Source organism: Benincasa hispida, unplaced genomic scaffold (genome assembly GCF_009727055.1).
Source record: "Benincasa hispida cultivar B227 unplaced genomic scaffold, ASM972705v1 Contig245, whole genome shotgun sequence".
NCBI classification, from domain to species: Eukaryota; Viridiplantae; Streptophyta; class Magnoliopsida; order Cucurbitales; family Cucurbitaceae; genus Benincasa; species Benincasa hispida.
Genome location: NW_024064773.1, coordinates 1443319 through 1457290, shown reverse-complemented (window position 1 = coordinate 1457290; position 13972 = coordinate 1443319). Strand labels below are relative to the sequence as shown.

At 30.8% G+C, this 13972-nt stretch overlaps 1 protein-coding gene across 1 annotated transcript; it reads left to right on the top strand.

The window, feature by feature from the left end:
- Positions 1-3002: 3002 nt before the first annotated feature.
- LOC120069141 (wee1-like protein kinase) lies at positions 3003-7609 on the top strand. Its single transcript, XM_039020824.1, has 10 exons — positions 3003-3304; positions 3590-3650; positions 3757-3823; positions 4147-4410; positions 4664-4731; positions 4848-4957; positions 5043-5083; positions 5209-5357; positions 5729-6076; positions 7310-7609. The coding sequence occupies exons 1-10, from the start codon at positions 3024-3026 to the stop codon at positions 7397-7399; spliced, it is 1479 nt and encodes a 492-aa protein (XP_038876752.1). The 5' UTR covers positions 3003-3023; the 3' UTR covers positions 7400-7609.
- Positions 7610-13972: the final 6363 nt, after the last annotated feature.

Genomic DNA, 13972 nt, shown 5'->3' with positions numbered 1-13972 from the left:
GATGCGTTAATAACAAATAGTGCTCATTCCTAAGCTCCTATCTCTTGATTATGCATTCTAACATGGCTCTTCCGAGCCTAGATTCTAACCTGACCTTCCCAAGTCTAGATCCTGTCCTTAGACTACCCTCCCGAGTATCTCTAATGGACGAATGAAGCATTCATAATACAAGATAATCGCAAGAATAAAGATTCCCTAGTTGTGCTAGCTAAATGCTTCTAAACCCACTCAACTGATTTAGCTACTCATGCGTAAATAGCAGAGAGTGAACAATTATAGAGAAGGAAATTCAATTTTTATAAATGAGTTTGAGCACAAAATATCAATGGAAGTTAAAGGTAGAGAGCCTAGTAGCAATTCTTTGCTGACCGAGGCTTTTACTTGCAATCTCTATTCGGTTCTAGAGATGTTCCCGCTTCCACAGGCGTCGGCTCTCTCTCTGTAAGCTTTCGGTGCTCTCCCAAGCTTACCGGAACGATCTGCTAGCACAACCTCGTCCCTCGCGTCCGCCTTAAAATGAAAGGAAACTATGAATAAGGACGTGTGTATGAACTTCGAACTAAAGAATGGTGAACTAATCAATTGGTGAACCCCTTTTCTGAAAGCTACCCTTAGTATTTATAGACATCCAAGGTGAACAGCGGCTTCTCTCTCATGATTGTATAGATGGGACGGCTTTAATTCCTTATTGATGCACTGAATATTTGTCACCGAAAAACTGAATGTACTTGTGATCATTAACGGCTGTTAACTTAATTCGGATTTGACTGTCATCAGCTTTCTGTCCCATCACGATTAATTAACCTTTCACCCAGATGCGCCCACCATGTTGCGCTGACCAAGTTGTGGTGATCCTTCTCGGACGAATATTTGCGAACATAATCATCACAAAGCCTTGCGGTGAAGTTGCGCTCGACCAATGATTTCCTATGATCGCAATTTTTGCATTGCATCATCGCATATTCTGCACAAAAATACAAAAATCAACTGTTCTAATACGATGAACACATGCGATCGCAATATTATGAAATTGATGCTTAATGGATGAAAATTAACATATTTCATCAACGCAATCTAATATTGTCTAAGAACTTAGCACTATGATAACGTGCATTTCTGCCCGTTATCACACCCCCAAATTTAAACAATGCTTGTCCTCAAGCATAAGCTAAAGATTTCTTTAGCAAGTCAATCGCAATGTTCTTTTCCTAGATTTCTCAAAGATACTTCGTTCAAATCCTATATACCAAAATTTTCTTAAGTCTTATTCAAGTCTTCTCTCAAATTTTTTCTAAGACCTAGGGACCGCAAGCTTAACCTTCAAAAAGACTTTACTAACTTCTGGAACATCGCATGATTTATTTCAAAAAGAAACAAAAAAAAATCACCAGGGTGTCAAATGATTTTACCCTTGTATATTTCTTGTCATTGTTATTTTTTTTTTTCTGACCTTGCACTGATCCGAGTGTCTTGCCTTCGTTTTGGCTTGCCCCCACATGTGTCATGCAGACATCCAACTACGAGCAATGTGCTCTTTCTCAGACTAAACTCATGTCTACTTGGCAATGGAGATGTGATCATTTATTTATGTGTTGATCCTTGTGACTTACTTTCGTTTTGGCTTGCCTCCACGTGTGTCATGCGGACATCCAACTATGGGTAAGTGCCTTTCACAACTTAACTCTTATCAACATGGGTTTCCTATTGCATTGACAGTGGAGTTGTTATTCTCAAAATTTTCCCCTCCCTCTCTCTTTTTTTTTTTTTTTTAGAAAAGCAAGGTCAAAAATAAATACCTCACTTCCAAATTTAAAATGCGGCAATGTCCTTATTGCCAAAAGATTAAAATAAGTCATGCGATGTTCTTAGAAAGTTTTGTAAAGAGAGTTTGAAAGAAAGCTAGCAAAACCCCTAACTTCTAGCAATATTTCATGAGGTGACTATCTTAAAGTTAAGTTGACTTTAGTATATATGAAAGAAACAGAAGCATATTTTTCATCATTGAAATCATACTTGGCAAAGAGACATTATGCGGTAACTTACTAAATTCATCTATGTCGAATGATTGCGGTAATCAAAGAGGATGCGGTGATAAAAACTTCTAAAACTAAAATGTAATGCGGTAATGCAAAATTTTCTATTTTGCAGGTGAAATTCCGACATCCAACGCCGTTCAATCGCAATTGTCTTTTGTCCACCAGAGGTAGTTGTTCCAACAGTTATTTACAAAAATTAATGGACGAATTAATGAAAATTTAACCAAAGATAACAATTGCAACACTTAATTACGTGTAGAATCCAATTCAATGTTAAAAAGTATAGAATCCAATTCAATACTTTCCCAAAAATAATATTGCTCAATTTCAATTAGTTGACGAATTAACATCATCATTCTATGTACCAAAAGCAATAGTCAATATTTAATAATTTTTATTCTATATGCATTTATAACATATTGACTATTAGTTATCACAATCTTAATATCAACTTACCTCAAGAGGTTCTCAATGAATTGTTAACTTCCAATTAAATGCAACATATCTACCATTTTTAAATTCAACAAATCTATCAAACACAAGATGAAATTTTATTTCTCAAAATATAACCTGTAAATTCGTGTCTAATACATCCGATCAACTTTAAAAAGTTAGAGCCATCAAACAAGAAAGTGAAAGCTTACGTTTGTATTAGATTTATTTAAAGTTATAAGAATAATCTTACCATTTTTTCCCTCTAGCTTTCAAGGCACGCCAATCAAATCAATCCCATCAAGCAATCCAAACCGTAGATCTTAATCGTCAGGCATCCAATCAATGGAGTCCATTCCCATTCTCAACCACCTTACTCTAGTCCCGACCACAGACAATCCCTACTCTCCCCGCGCAATTTGAATTAACAACGGCAAAAATAAAAAACAAAAAAAAGCCGCCAGAAAAAAAAAAATCAATTTTTATTAAATATATATATTCTGCGGCGTTTCAGTGGAAGAGGAGAGCGTGGGAAGGAAAGGCTTCAGCATATTGATGAGGAGAAAATCCAGAACCCTAAGAACGACGATGACGACGAGGAGGAAGAAGATGAAAGGCACATTGACGAGGCACTTGCAGGTTCAGTTAGGGCAAGTTTCACTTGCTCCTCTCCACCTCCACCGCTCCTCTTCTTCCGCCGCTGCTTCCACCGCCGCTTGCTTCCAGGACTTGCCTGAATCTGAAGCACCGCCGACGGTCAACGCTTCCGATGCTCTCCCTTCCCCCTCTCCTAACTTTGAGGACAGAGATTTCATTCTTAGCCAAGACTTCTTCTGGTGAGTTTTGTTTCATTTGTTCCTTCCTTTTCCCTTTTTACCATTTGTGAGTTGGTTTGAGCTGCTGTTTAAGTTGCTTATTAGTTACAAAATGGATGTCAGTTCCTGTGACATTAACTTAAATAGATAGAATAATGTATTATGATTTACTAGTTATTGAATACTTTTAGAAATTACTTTTGCTTGTCAATATTGAGATTGGTATTCATGGATGCTTAATGATGGTTGGTGAGACTTAAGGCTGCTCTGTAACTGACCAGATAATTCTTGGGTTGTTTATTGCAGTACCCCTGACTATATCACCCCGGACAATCAAAATTTGTTGAATGGTGTGGATAGCAACCAGGTGAGAAGTTAATGGAGAAAGCTAACCAGGCCAAACCCAGGGTGTTTTTCTTTTTCAGAAGAAAAAGCTGTTTCTCTCATTTTTCTGGCTGTCCTTGTCTTGGCAGGAATGCATTCCTTGCCCCAAATCTCCAGAGAAGATTAATACTGTTAAAACTAAGAGAAAAATACATGGTAAGTTGACGATCTTGAACTTTTATCTCAGTTAATTAACTGTATTGAGTGGGATTGATATAAGAAATCAGATGATCACGTGCAAATGATATACGCTTAATTGTAATCATATTAAGCTGAACTTTCCAAATCAATAATGGTAAATGGTTAATCACTTGCAACTAAAGAGAATTAGTGTTGGAGTCATTGATCAATATGGGGACATTGATCTGGAATATTTTTGAAATCTGACAGCCTTGTGTTCGTTTCTGAAATTAGTGATTTAAGTTGTTCGAATGTTGTAATGTAATAGTTTTCTTCATTTAATATTCATTTTGGCACAGAAAGTGTTTTAGTACATCCTTTGAGTCCGAGTTTGTCTGGCTGTGAACAAGTTGTGGAACTTGGAAATGACACGTTTGGATCAGATGATGTGGATATGGAGAAAGAGACAATGGCAATGCCGAAGAAACAAAACTATGTTTCTCAATCTGCAGTTGCTCTACGCTGTCGAGTTATGCCTCCTCCTTGCATGAAGAACCCGTACTTGAAAGATGCTTCAGATGTAGGCGTAGACCCATTTGGTAATCAAAGAACAAAATGTGCAGGTACAGTTCACTTAGTTCTTAATGACATAAAAAATAATAAAACATTTTTTTGAAATCGCTTCTTCTCTGTTTTATCCATTGTTGTATTTTCCTTTAATATCGTTTCTTGTAAGTTTGAGCATTAGATTCTTTTCGTTATATCAATGAAAGGTCTTGTTTCCTTACAAAAAACATTTTTTTTGAAATTGTCTTTTGCAGTATGATAGATTTTTCTAGGAAATGAATTAGTTTCGTGTTTTTCAATTTTGTGTAGGATTTTTTCCTGCGCTGTTTAGTGGAGATGGTCTTTCAAGATATCACACTGATTTTCATGAGATAAAGGTATCCAGAAACATCTACTTAGTGTCTGCAAGCTTCTGCTGATAGAGATTGGGATATTTTCTATTCATATTCAATTCAGGCTATCAAATTTTGCATTAACTTCAGTCTATTTTCAGCAAATAGGGACAGGAAATTTTAGCCGTGTCTTCAAGGTATTGAAGAGGATTGATGGCTGCTTATATGCTGTCAAACAAAGCACAAGACCGTTGAATCAAGACATAGAAAGGTTACTTCTTTTGGTGCGTGTCTGTATATGTTTAACCTCTAAACACTAGCAAATGTGTAATTGAGATTTTTCCTTCCCTTTGTAGGAGGAGAGCTTTGATGGAAGTTCAAGCTTTGGCAGCTTTAGGTTAGTAGATTTATCTAGATATGGTTTTCCATTTTATTGTATTTATCTGTTGTCATTGTTCTCTTTTTCTTCTCTGGTGCAATTTTTTATTTTTTCTTGATTGTTATCCTCTATTGAACGTGTAGGATCTCATGAAAACATTGTTGGATACTACTCTTCATGGTTTGAAAATGAACAACTCTATATTCAAATGGAGCTCTGTGATTGTAGTTTATCAATTGGCAGGTATTCTCACCCATTCTTTGAGGTAGATGCACTGAGAGCCTTGTATCAGGTGAGGTTTAGTTCCGTTGAGTTGTGAAACATTACATTCTCTGCATATGACATTTCATTCCAAAAATGTTTCTTTTGTTAACACATGATGACATTAATGAAAGCTTAATTCTAATTTGTTACTTGGAAGATTAAATTTTTTATTTCTGCACTTCATTCAATACGTTAATTTGAACAGGAAATGCCTCTTCTGAAAAATAATGATCCAGAATGTTATAAATTATGTACTAATGTTTTATCTTTATACATTCCAATTCTTATGTAGCCTTAAAATATTTAATATGTTAGCTTTATCCATTCCAAATTTTAAGTTCTAGAACTGGTAACTCTTGAAATTCATGGCTTCTCTGCTGACAATGAAACTACAAACAGATTGCAAAGGCATTGCTCTTTGTGCACGAGAAAGGAGTAGCTCATTTAGACGTGAAACCTGACAATATTTATGTCAAAGATGGTGTCTTTAAACTTGGTGATTTTGGATGTGTTACCCTTCTTGATAAGAGCCTACCGATTGAGGAGGGTGATGCGCGCTATATGCCTCAAGAAATTCTGAATGAAAGATATGATTATCTTGACAAAGTTGATATTTTCTCCTTGGGAGCTGCTATTTATGAGATTGTCCGAGGATCCACATTACCAGAAATGCATTTCATGAACCTTAAGGAGGGAAAATTGCCACTCCTTCCTGGTCATTCATTGCAATTCCAAAACTTAATCAAGGTACTGATTACTAATGTCGTATTTTGGTGGTTTCTCTTCATTTCTACTGACTATGCCTTTTGGCCTGGACTCATCCTCTGGTGAACCTTGTGGTGGAATCTGGTCATTATATACTTACCTATGTTTGCTTTTCTTCCCACTAATTTTACTTTCCACTAAAAATGTGAAAAGTTGTCATTGTCAAAAGGTCAAAACTTAGGCCACCTAAAGTAAAACTGAACAAAGTTGCATCCCTACCTTCCAAAATACAAAAGGAAGCTGCATTTATTTTTTCCCCTTAGAAGTTAGAAGGTTCTCCAAATTATGTTAACTTATGTTTGCCAAAAGGAATATTTGATTTTGTTTGTTTGAACCTTCTGAATACAAAATGTCTTTTAGAAAGATGAATGAGATAAATAAAACCAGACATATCCTTTTGAGAACAAACTAATTTTAGATATTCTCTTAGGTATCTATGCTACATTTGTATAGTTTGAGCTGATTGCTTGCGTACATTCTTTTATGGGTAGAAATGTTGTCTGAGAAGCCTGATTTTAGCTTTCCAGCAACATAATTCATCAAAACAAAAATCCCCAAGATGTATTTTGCAAGTTTCTCTTTATTTGATAAGCATAGGTTCATCCCAAAACCAACTGACAATGAGATGAGCAATCTACCCACTTTATAAGGAGTTTGAGGTCTCTTCATTTTCAGTGTAGGGTCCTCAATATGTCGTCTCAATGCCTCTTTGAGTTTATCATTTTTAATTGGATTTTTTTTTTGGATCGAATGTCGATCTGATAACATCTTAGATAAACATGAGTTTCATCTCAAAACTAATTGGTAACCAGGGAAGTAACCCATCTATCTTATTAAAAGTGTAAGATCTCTTCATCATGAAACCAATTGGTAATGAGAGAAGTAATTCATCTATTTTATTAAAGTATAAGATATCTTCATTTTTAATGTGGGATTCTCAACACTCCTTCAAGTCTTTTAATGATAGATTTAATAATTTAAAATCTCAACTAGCTTTTGAGTGGATGAAATCCAGGATGAAGCAGAAGGGAATTTGATGTCTCATATACCATTAGGAAGATAAATTATAGAAGCAACTTTTCTCTGATAAAAACATGGACTTTTAGATCGACTTTGTAAGACGATAAGGAAATGTTCACTATTTACTTCATGATAGATGCTCAGGACCTTGCAATTTCTTAGCTGTTTTTTCTGATTGATTGATAACTTTAACAGGCTATGGTGGATCCCGACCCGACACGGCGTCCTTCGGCAAGGGAAGTTCTTGAGAACCCGATATTTGATAAGGTCAGAAATCATAAATAATCATAGGACAACTTCAACCATGGCGTCTTCTTATTGTTCCACCATTTTCATAGATGGGCTTTGCTTGTGCAATCCCTTTATATCAGCTTGATATTTTGTAAGATTTCGTTATCTACTTTCCTAAAGTTCATGCACCAAATTTTGCCTATAGCATGGTGCAAGTTTTGTAAATTCTCTATCATGTATTATAAACTCGTAAATGCAAGTTAAGGAAAGCTCTTTCGTTCTCAAATATTTGACATCTTAAGCCTCCTTTGATATTCATTTAATTTTTGAAAATTATGTTTGTTTTTTCACCATTTTGTTTTACCATAGTTTTCCTATTATCTTTAGGAAACAGGCCCCTTTGGTAGTAGTCAATCTTGATTATATTTTATGATTCAAAGTCTAGTGAAAGTATGATTGGTAGACAATTCTGATTTTATTATAATGTTTTCAAGTCTAGTGAGTATGAATTTGGTAGACAATCTAGATTATGTTTTTACAACTATTTTCATATTATGTGATCTAACTAGTACAAATTTTGATAACATTTTTATGTTTTAGTGTATTCAAATTTTGAATTTGAAATTTCAAAATGTCGAATTATCTAAGAAAAGATAAGTGTTTATAAATATAGTATTTCATATCATATCATATATTCAATTGTTTTTTAAAAAAAATTAAAATATGTATCATATAATGTATTACATAGTATATGAAATTACAAAATAATATTTATATGAAATTTTCAGCATTAAACATGCTCATAAATTAGTAATTAATAATTCATATTCAACTTAATTTTTAATGGGTAGTTACAATTAGTTTTATGATTTATAAATATATTATTGAACACATTTTAAATAGTTATTAAAATTAAAATCTAGTTTTTGAATTTGCCCATACACTAGTTTTCAAAAACTATTTTTATAGATATCAGAATTTGGATTAGATTTTGAAGTAGATAACATAACAAAGAAATTGGACCACGTTTACCCCAATTGAAATGTAATACATCAATGGTAAAGTAAAAAGTGGGTCTCAGTCGATTACGTTTGTTATTGTTTATATGTATTCCGTAATTATAATAAATTGTAGGAGGGCTCGCCTCCAAATTTGTGATTAAAACACGCAATTTAATTGAAGAATGGGAGGTGCTCAATCTGATTATGTTTGAAAATTACATGAGATTCACTACATTTACCTTTATTGTTATAGATATTGTTATTGTAATAATATGATAATTATGAACTTGCTACATTTATTGTTATCTTACCGTTAGGGTCATTCAATAACGGTAACGATAACAGTAGCAGTAAAATGTGACAAATTTATAATTCTAAGTAAATGCGATAAAAAACAATCTAATTATATTTGCGATTTAGGCCTATTACGATTTATCCATCAATGAAATCCCATTCCAATTACACCAATTTATATTACGGATGGATAAACGCACCTTCAATCAAATAGTTATTAGATGAGATGTTAATTTTAAACTTTCTGTTACTTTAGTTGCACAATTAAAGATTCTAATCGATCCTTTATATATTAAGATTATAATATGTCGAACATGGAAGGTTTAGGAAATCATAAAAGTAAAGAACATTCAATTAGGATATTATCGAATATGCCTCAATAAATACTTGTGTGATTGAGAATCATATCATTCCCAAACAAACCATACATTCTTACCTAACCAAAAGGAATAAATCAACAAATGAACCAAAGCTAGTAAAAAAAATAAAGAGACAAGTCTATGCAACACTCAGAAACTTTTGCTGGTTTTTCTCTATGATTACCAAATCAAAGAGGAAATAATGCAAATCAAAAGGATGGTTTCTTTAATTTTTTTCCCTTCTATACAATTTCCTCAAAATTGTTTAATTTGATTACTATAGAAGCACTTATATTGATTCTAAAGAGACTGATTCAACTTTCTTTGTTTGTGTTAAAAATGGCAATGAGATAAATGATTCAAACTATATATATATATATATATATATATATTTAATGGAAAAAGGATGCCAATAATTTAGGTTTGTCAAGGATGAAGAATGAAAGAAATTCTTGTGTATTAAAAATAGGACACTTGTCCTATTGAAAACCATAAATGAACCATTTTGATTTGTTGCTCATTATGATGAAGATTTCTTGTCCAAATTTTTGACAAATTTGATTTAGTCACTTGAAACACTGTCTCTTTTGTATTCTCATTTAGGTTTAATAACTACATTTTGATGGCTAAATAAATATTCTTGAGAGACTATTCTTCATTCGATAATAAAATCCTTCTAAATTCCATTTAAGTTTAGTAATTTATTAAACATTTTTAAAATTTAAAGATCAAATAAACACAAATTTAAAAGAAGATACCATTATTCTTTTATAACTTTTTAATTAAAAAAATACTCTTGAATTTTTCCCTTCATTAAAAAAATACTTTTGTTCTTTTAATATTTAATATTAAACTTAAACTTTATAATTTCAAAATAAAAAATGTACTTATAATAGAAATGTTTCAGAAATTTAAGGGTAACATTGCAACTTCTTAAACTAATAGGAGTAAAAGAAAAGTGTAGTGAATATAAAATGATTCCAAGAGATTGGGTTAGCTGATTATTTACTTTAGGCCACATTTACTCTAGAGAAAACGTAATAAATCAATAGTAATCTAAAAAATGAGTCCCATTTAATTACGTTTGTTGTTGTTTACCTGTGTTTTGTAATCGTAATAAAATGTGGGACCACTTCTTAGTCTGTAATCAAAGAACGCAATCCAGTCGAGCTCAATCTGACTGTGTTTCAAAATTACGTGAGACTTACTAACCGATATCCTTACGGTTACCATTACAGTTATGGTTATTGTTACTTTTATAGGATGAGACGTATGAATATGTCACATTTATTGTTACCTTTACTATTATCGTTATCATTTGACCTTAAATGGTAACAGTAGCAGTAAATGTGACGGATTCATAATTCTCGATAAAACATGATAAAGACAATCTAGTTATGTTTGTGATTGTGATCCATTACGATTGACCTGTCAATGTAATCCCATTACAATTACATCAATTTTCACTACAGATTAATAACCATGGCCTTACTAAAAATATGACATTTGAAACTATGTTAACAATCATGTTGTATTAGAATTGTTTATTGTACACCTCATTAGTTCTCAGGAGTCGGGAGCCAGGAAGGGAATGGGGTTATAATTAGTGATGGAATGACATTACAAAAGTCAGAATACATAGCCAACAAGAGTGTAGCTCAACTGGCATAATGTTCATATTATCAACACATAAAACTTAAGTTGATATATTACGGTAGACAATACTTTAAGAAGAATTGGCATATCTATATTTTCAAATGTCTAATTTTTATCTTTGTAATTTCAATGATATTAAAATTAGTCCCTTTTGCTAGTTTATTATTGTTTTTTTTACAAAATCTTTTTATTATCTATTAATATTTTCGTTATAAATTTAAAATTTATTGAAAGTACCTCATTAAAATTGATCAAACTCCTAAGTACATCATTCAAGCATGCACTTTTCTCTCAATAAAATAAAATAAAATAAATCAAATCAAACATGTCCAATCTCACGTGCGAGTTTAAGACTTTATTCTCTTTACAAAGTTTTTAACATTGGGTTTTTTTCCAATCTCTCCCCTCTTTTTTCTCCCCAATGATTTATAAAATTCAAAATATGACATTTTCTTCATCTATAATACAAATAAATAAATTTGAGAGATTTTATTTTTCTAATGCTTTAGCTATTTTCTTTTTTTTTTTTTTAATTAAAAAATCATTTTCTTACCCTTATTCTTCGAAGATATGATATTGTTCATTATAGATACAAATCCTCAAAACATTACTTTTAATTTCACTAAAAAAAGTTTCATATATGAAGCTGACTTATAAACTGACGATCTTCTTATTTCTTAATTAACATTATAAAACATCTTTATCACATTTTTAAAGTTTCAAATTTTATAATATAATAAAATAGTAAAATGAAATGGCAAATTTTAAGTTCCTTTTATCAAATTTTAAATTTGCGATTTGGGAAGAAAATTTAGAAAGAAACGTCCAAGAAATAAACTTTAATATGTTATGATTAATATAAGGGTGTAAGTCAAAGTCAACAACATTTAAATAAAATTCTTGAATCTAAGAGAAAAATTGTGTGACTCTCTTGTTGTAGAGCGAACGTGATTTGACTCTTTCTTAACTGTGTAACTCAAACTAGTGCGTAGATAATCTTTACACTTAGATGGAGAATATGAGGTTAAAGAGACACAATATATCGGAGACTAGAATCATGTATTTATAGATCTATTCTGAGATTTTTTTTTCATTTCTATAAAATTAATTGGTTAATATCTGTTCAAAGGGTCACACCTATAAGTGCGAGTTAATGAATTTTAGTTAAATCTGTTTTAACATCTTCAATCATTATCTATTAAGAAATGAAAGTTTGTTAACTCGAACCTAATTCAATCGCTCAAACATTAAATATTAGTATCTTATAATTTTTTTTAATAAAGGAAATATGGTAGATTATTTTAACTTTCATTTCTATCTTCATCAATATTATTAATAATTAATTAGTTATTTTTCACTTGTGGTTACGACAAAACAAACGTAGGTTCGAAAGTCAAGATTCTTGAAAAAAGAGCAAAAGGAAACAAAATTTGATCATTCTTTTGAACCAAACTCCAAAAGGACAAAACACTTTTTTTTTTTTTTTTTTATCAAATTTTCTCAACTTTGAATGGTTTTGGTTTCGGGTATTATTGCTTGAAAATAATGTCCCATTTAAATCATGGATTAATAATTGTATCAATTTAAATCTTGAATTTTTGTGAGTATACCAATTTACATCATTTAGTATATTTTTTTAGAAAAATCTCACGTGAAATTTAATACAACTTCTAAACTTTTCATAAATGGATCAGTTTAGACTCTTGGTCAATATTTTCTTTGAAAATCTCTCATGTATTTACTCTAATCGTCTATTTTATAAAACCGATATTTGAAAAAGTATACACGTGTTTGACTTTGAGAATCAATACATGGATGATTTTCAAATATCTAAATTGTATGACTTATGAAAATTTAGGAGTTTAATTGACTCAAATCACGAGTTCCACACAATATTTGTAGAACAAAATCTGGAGGAGAGCGTAAATTGATACACTTACGAAAGTTCATAGTTGAAATTGATACCATTATTAATTCAAGATTTTAATGGATACAAATCCAAAATCTAGGAATATAAATTGATATTTGCTCTAAAATTTATTATTATTATTATTTAAAAAAAAAACATTGTAGTTTTGAAAATATTTTAAAAAGTATCAACTAAGCTTTAACATTTGTTTTTGTAAATTACAAATGTCATCTCTAAACTTTCATGTTTGTGTTTTTTGGTCCTTAAACTTTCAAAAAGCAGAAGTATCTAATAATCGATCTTTAGACTTTTCAATTTTTGTTTAATAAGTCCATAACCTTAAAAATTTGTGTATAATATTTTCTAAACTTTCGATTTTGAATCTAATAAGCCTATGATATATTCATTTGGTTTTTTTTTTAAAAAAATAATTAATTTAACTATCAGATATAAAATTGAATTTTATGTCTAGTATGATCCAATATTTCAAATTTATAATTAGTAGATATGTGAATTAAAAAAATGTGTTGGATGGGCATCAAGGACCTATTAGATATAAAATTTAAAAAAATAAGAAATTATTTGATAAAAATGGGTTAAAATTCAAGAATGTATTAAATATTTTTAAAGTATAAGAAGTTAAATGTGACATAAAATTGAAAGTTTAATTTTAAAATTTAAGGATGGATTGAATATAAAATTAAAATTTTAGAGACGTATTAGATATTCTTATAGATTTAGAGATTTTATACAAACTTAAAAGTTAAAGAAATACACTAATTATTTAACATTTGTTTTCCTATTGTTGGATAAATTAAAACGTGAACGATGCAAGGGGGACCATATATGACAGTTTTCTCGTAACTTGGAAAAATTACACATTTATCACTTCCCCACACAATTAGTCAAACTTTTAAGTTGACTTGCCATCTAAAGAATATATATATATTTTTGAGAGATTTTTAAAAATAAAAAAATAAGAAAAGAATTATTTACACGATATAGTAAAATAATTTTTGACAGAAATTGATAAAGACGAATAGAAATTCAGCATCTATCAATATATTATATATTTTTCTTTAATATTTTTTTATTTTTAAAAATCTCCCTCTATATATATATATATTTGTGTAACCTAGTGTTAAAGAGATTAATACAATGACATTATTTTTGCACGGCATGAGTTACTTAACTTTTATAATATGTTTAGATTTATTATAAAAAACATATCACCAACGACATATCATAATGTGTCAAATTATATTTATTTTTTTTTTACAAAATTAAATTCAAATACTATTTTAGTCCCTGTATTTTTTAGTTTAGTTCATTTTAGTCCTTATACTTTTAACTTGGATTCATATTGATCCATGTACTTTCACAATACTCATTTTGGTTCTTGTAATTT

Coding starts and splice junctions, on each gene's coding strand:
- LOC120069141 (XM_039020824.1), top strand. CDS start 3,024: ATGAGGAGAAAATCCAGAACCCTAAGAACGACGATGACGACGAGGAGG. Junction 5,084..5,208: donor TCAAGCTTTGGCAGCTTTAG/GTTAGTAGATTT, acceptor TTGAACGTGTAG/GATCTCATGAAAACATTGTT. Junction 6,077..7,309: donor AATTCCAAAACTTAATCAAG/GTACTGATTACT, acceptor TAACTTTAACAG/GCTATGGTGGATCCCGACCC.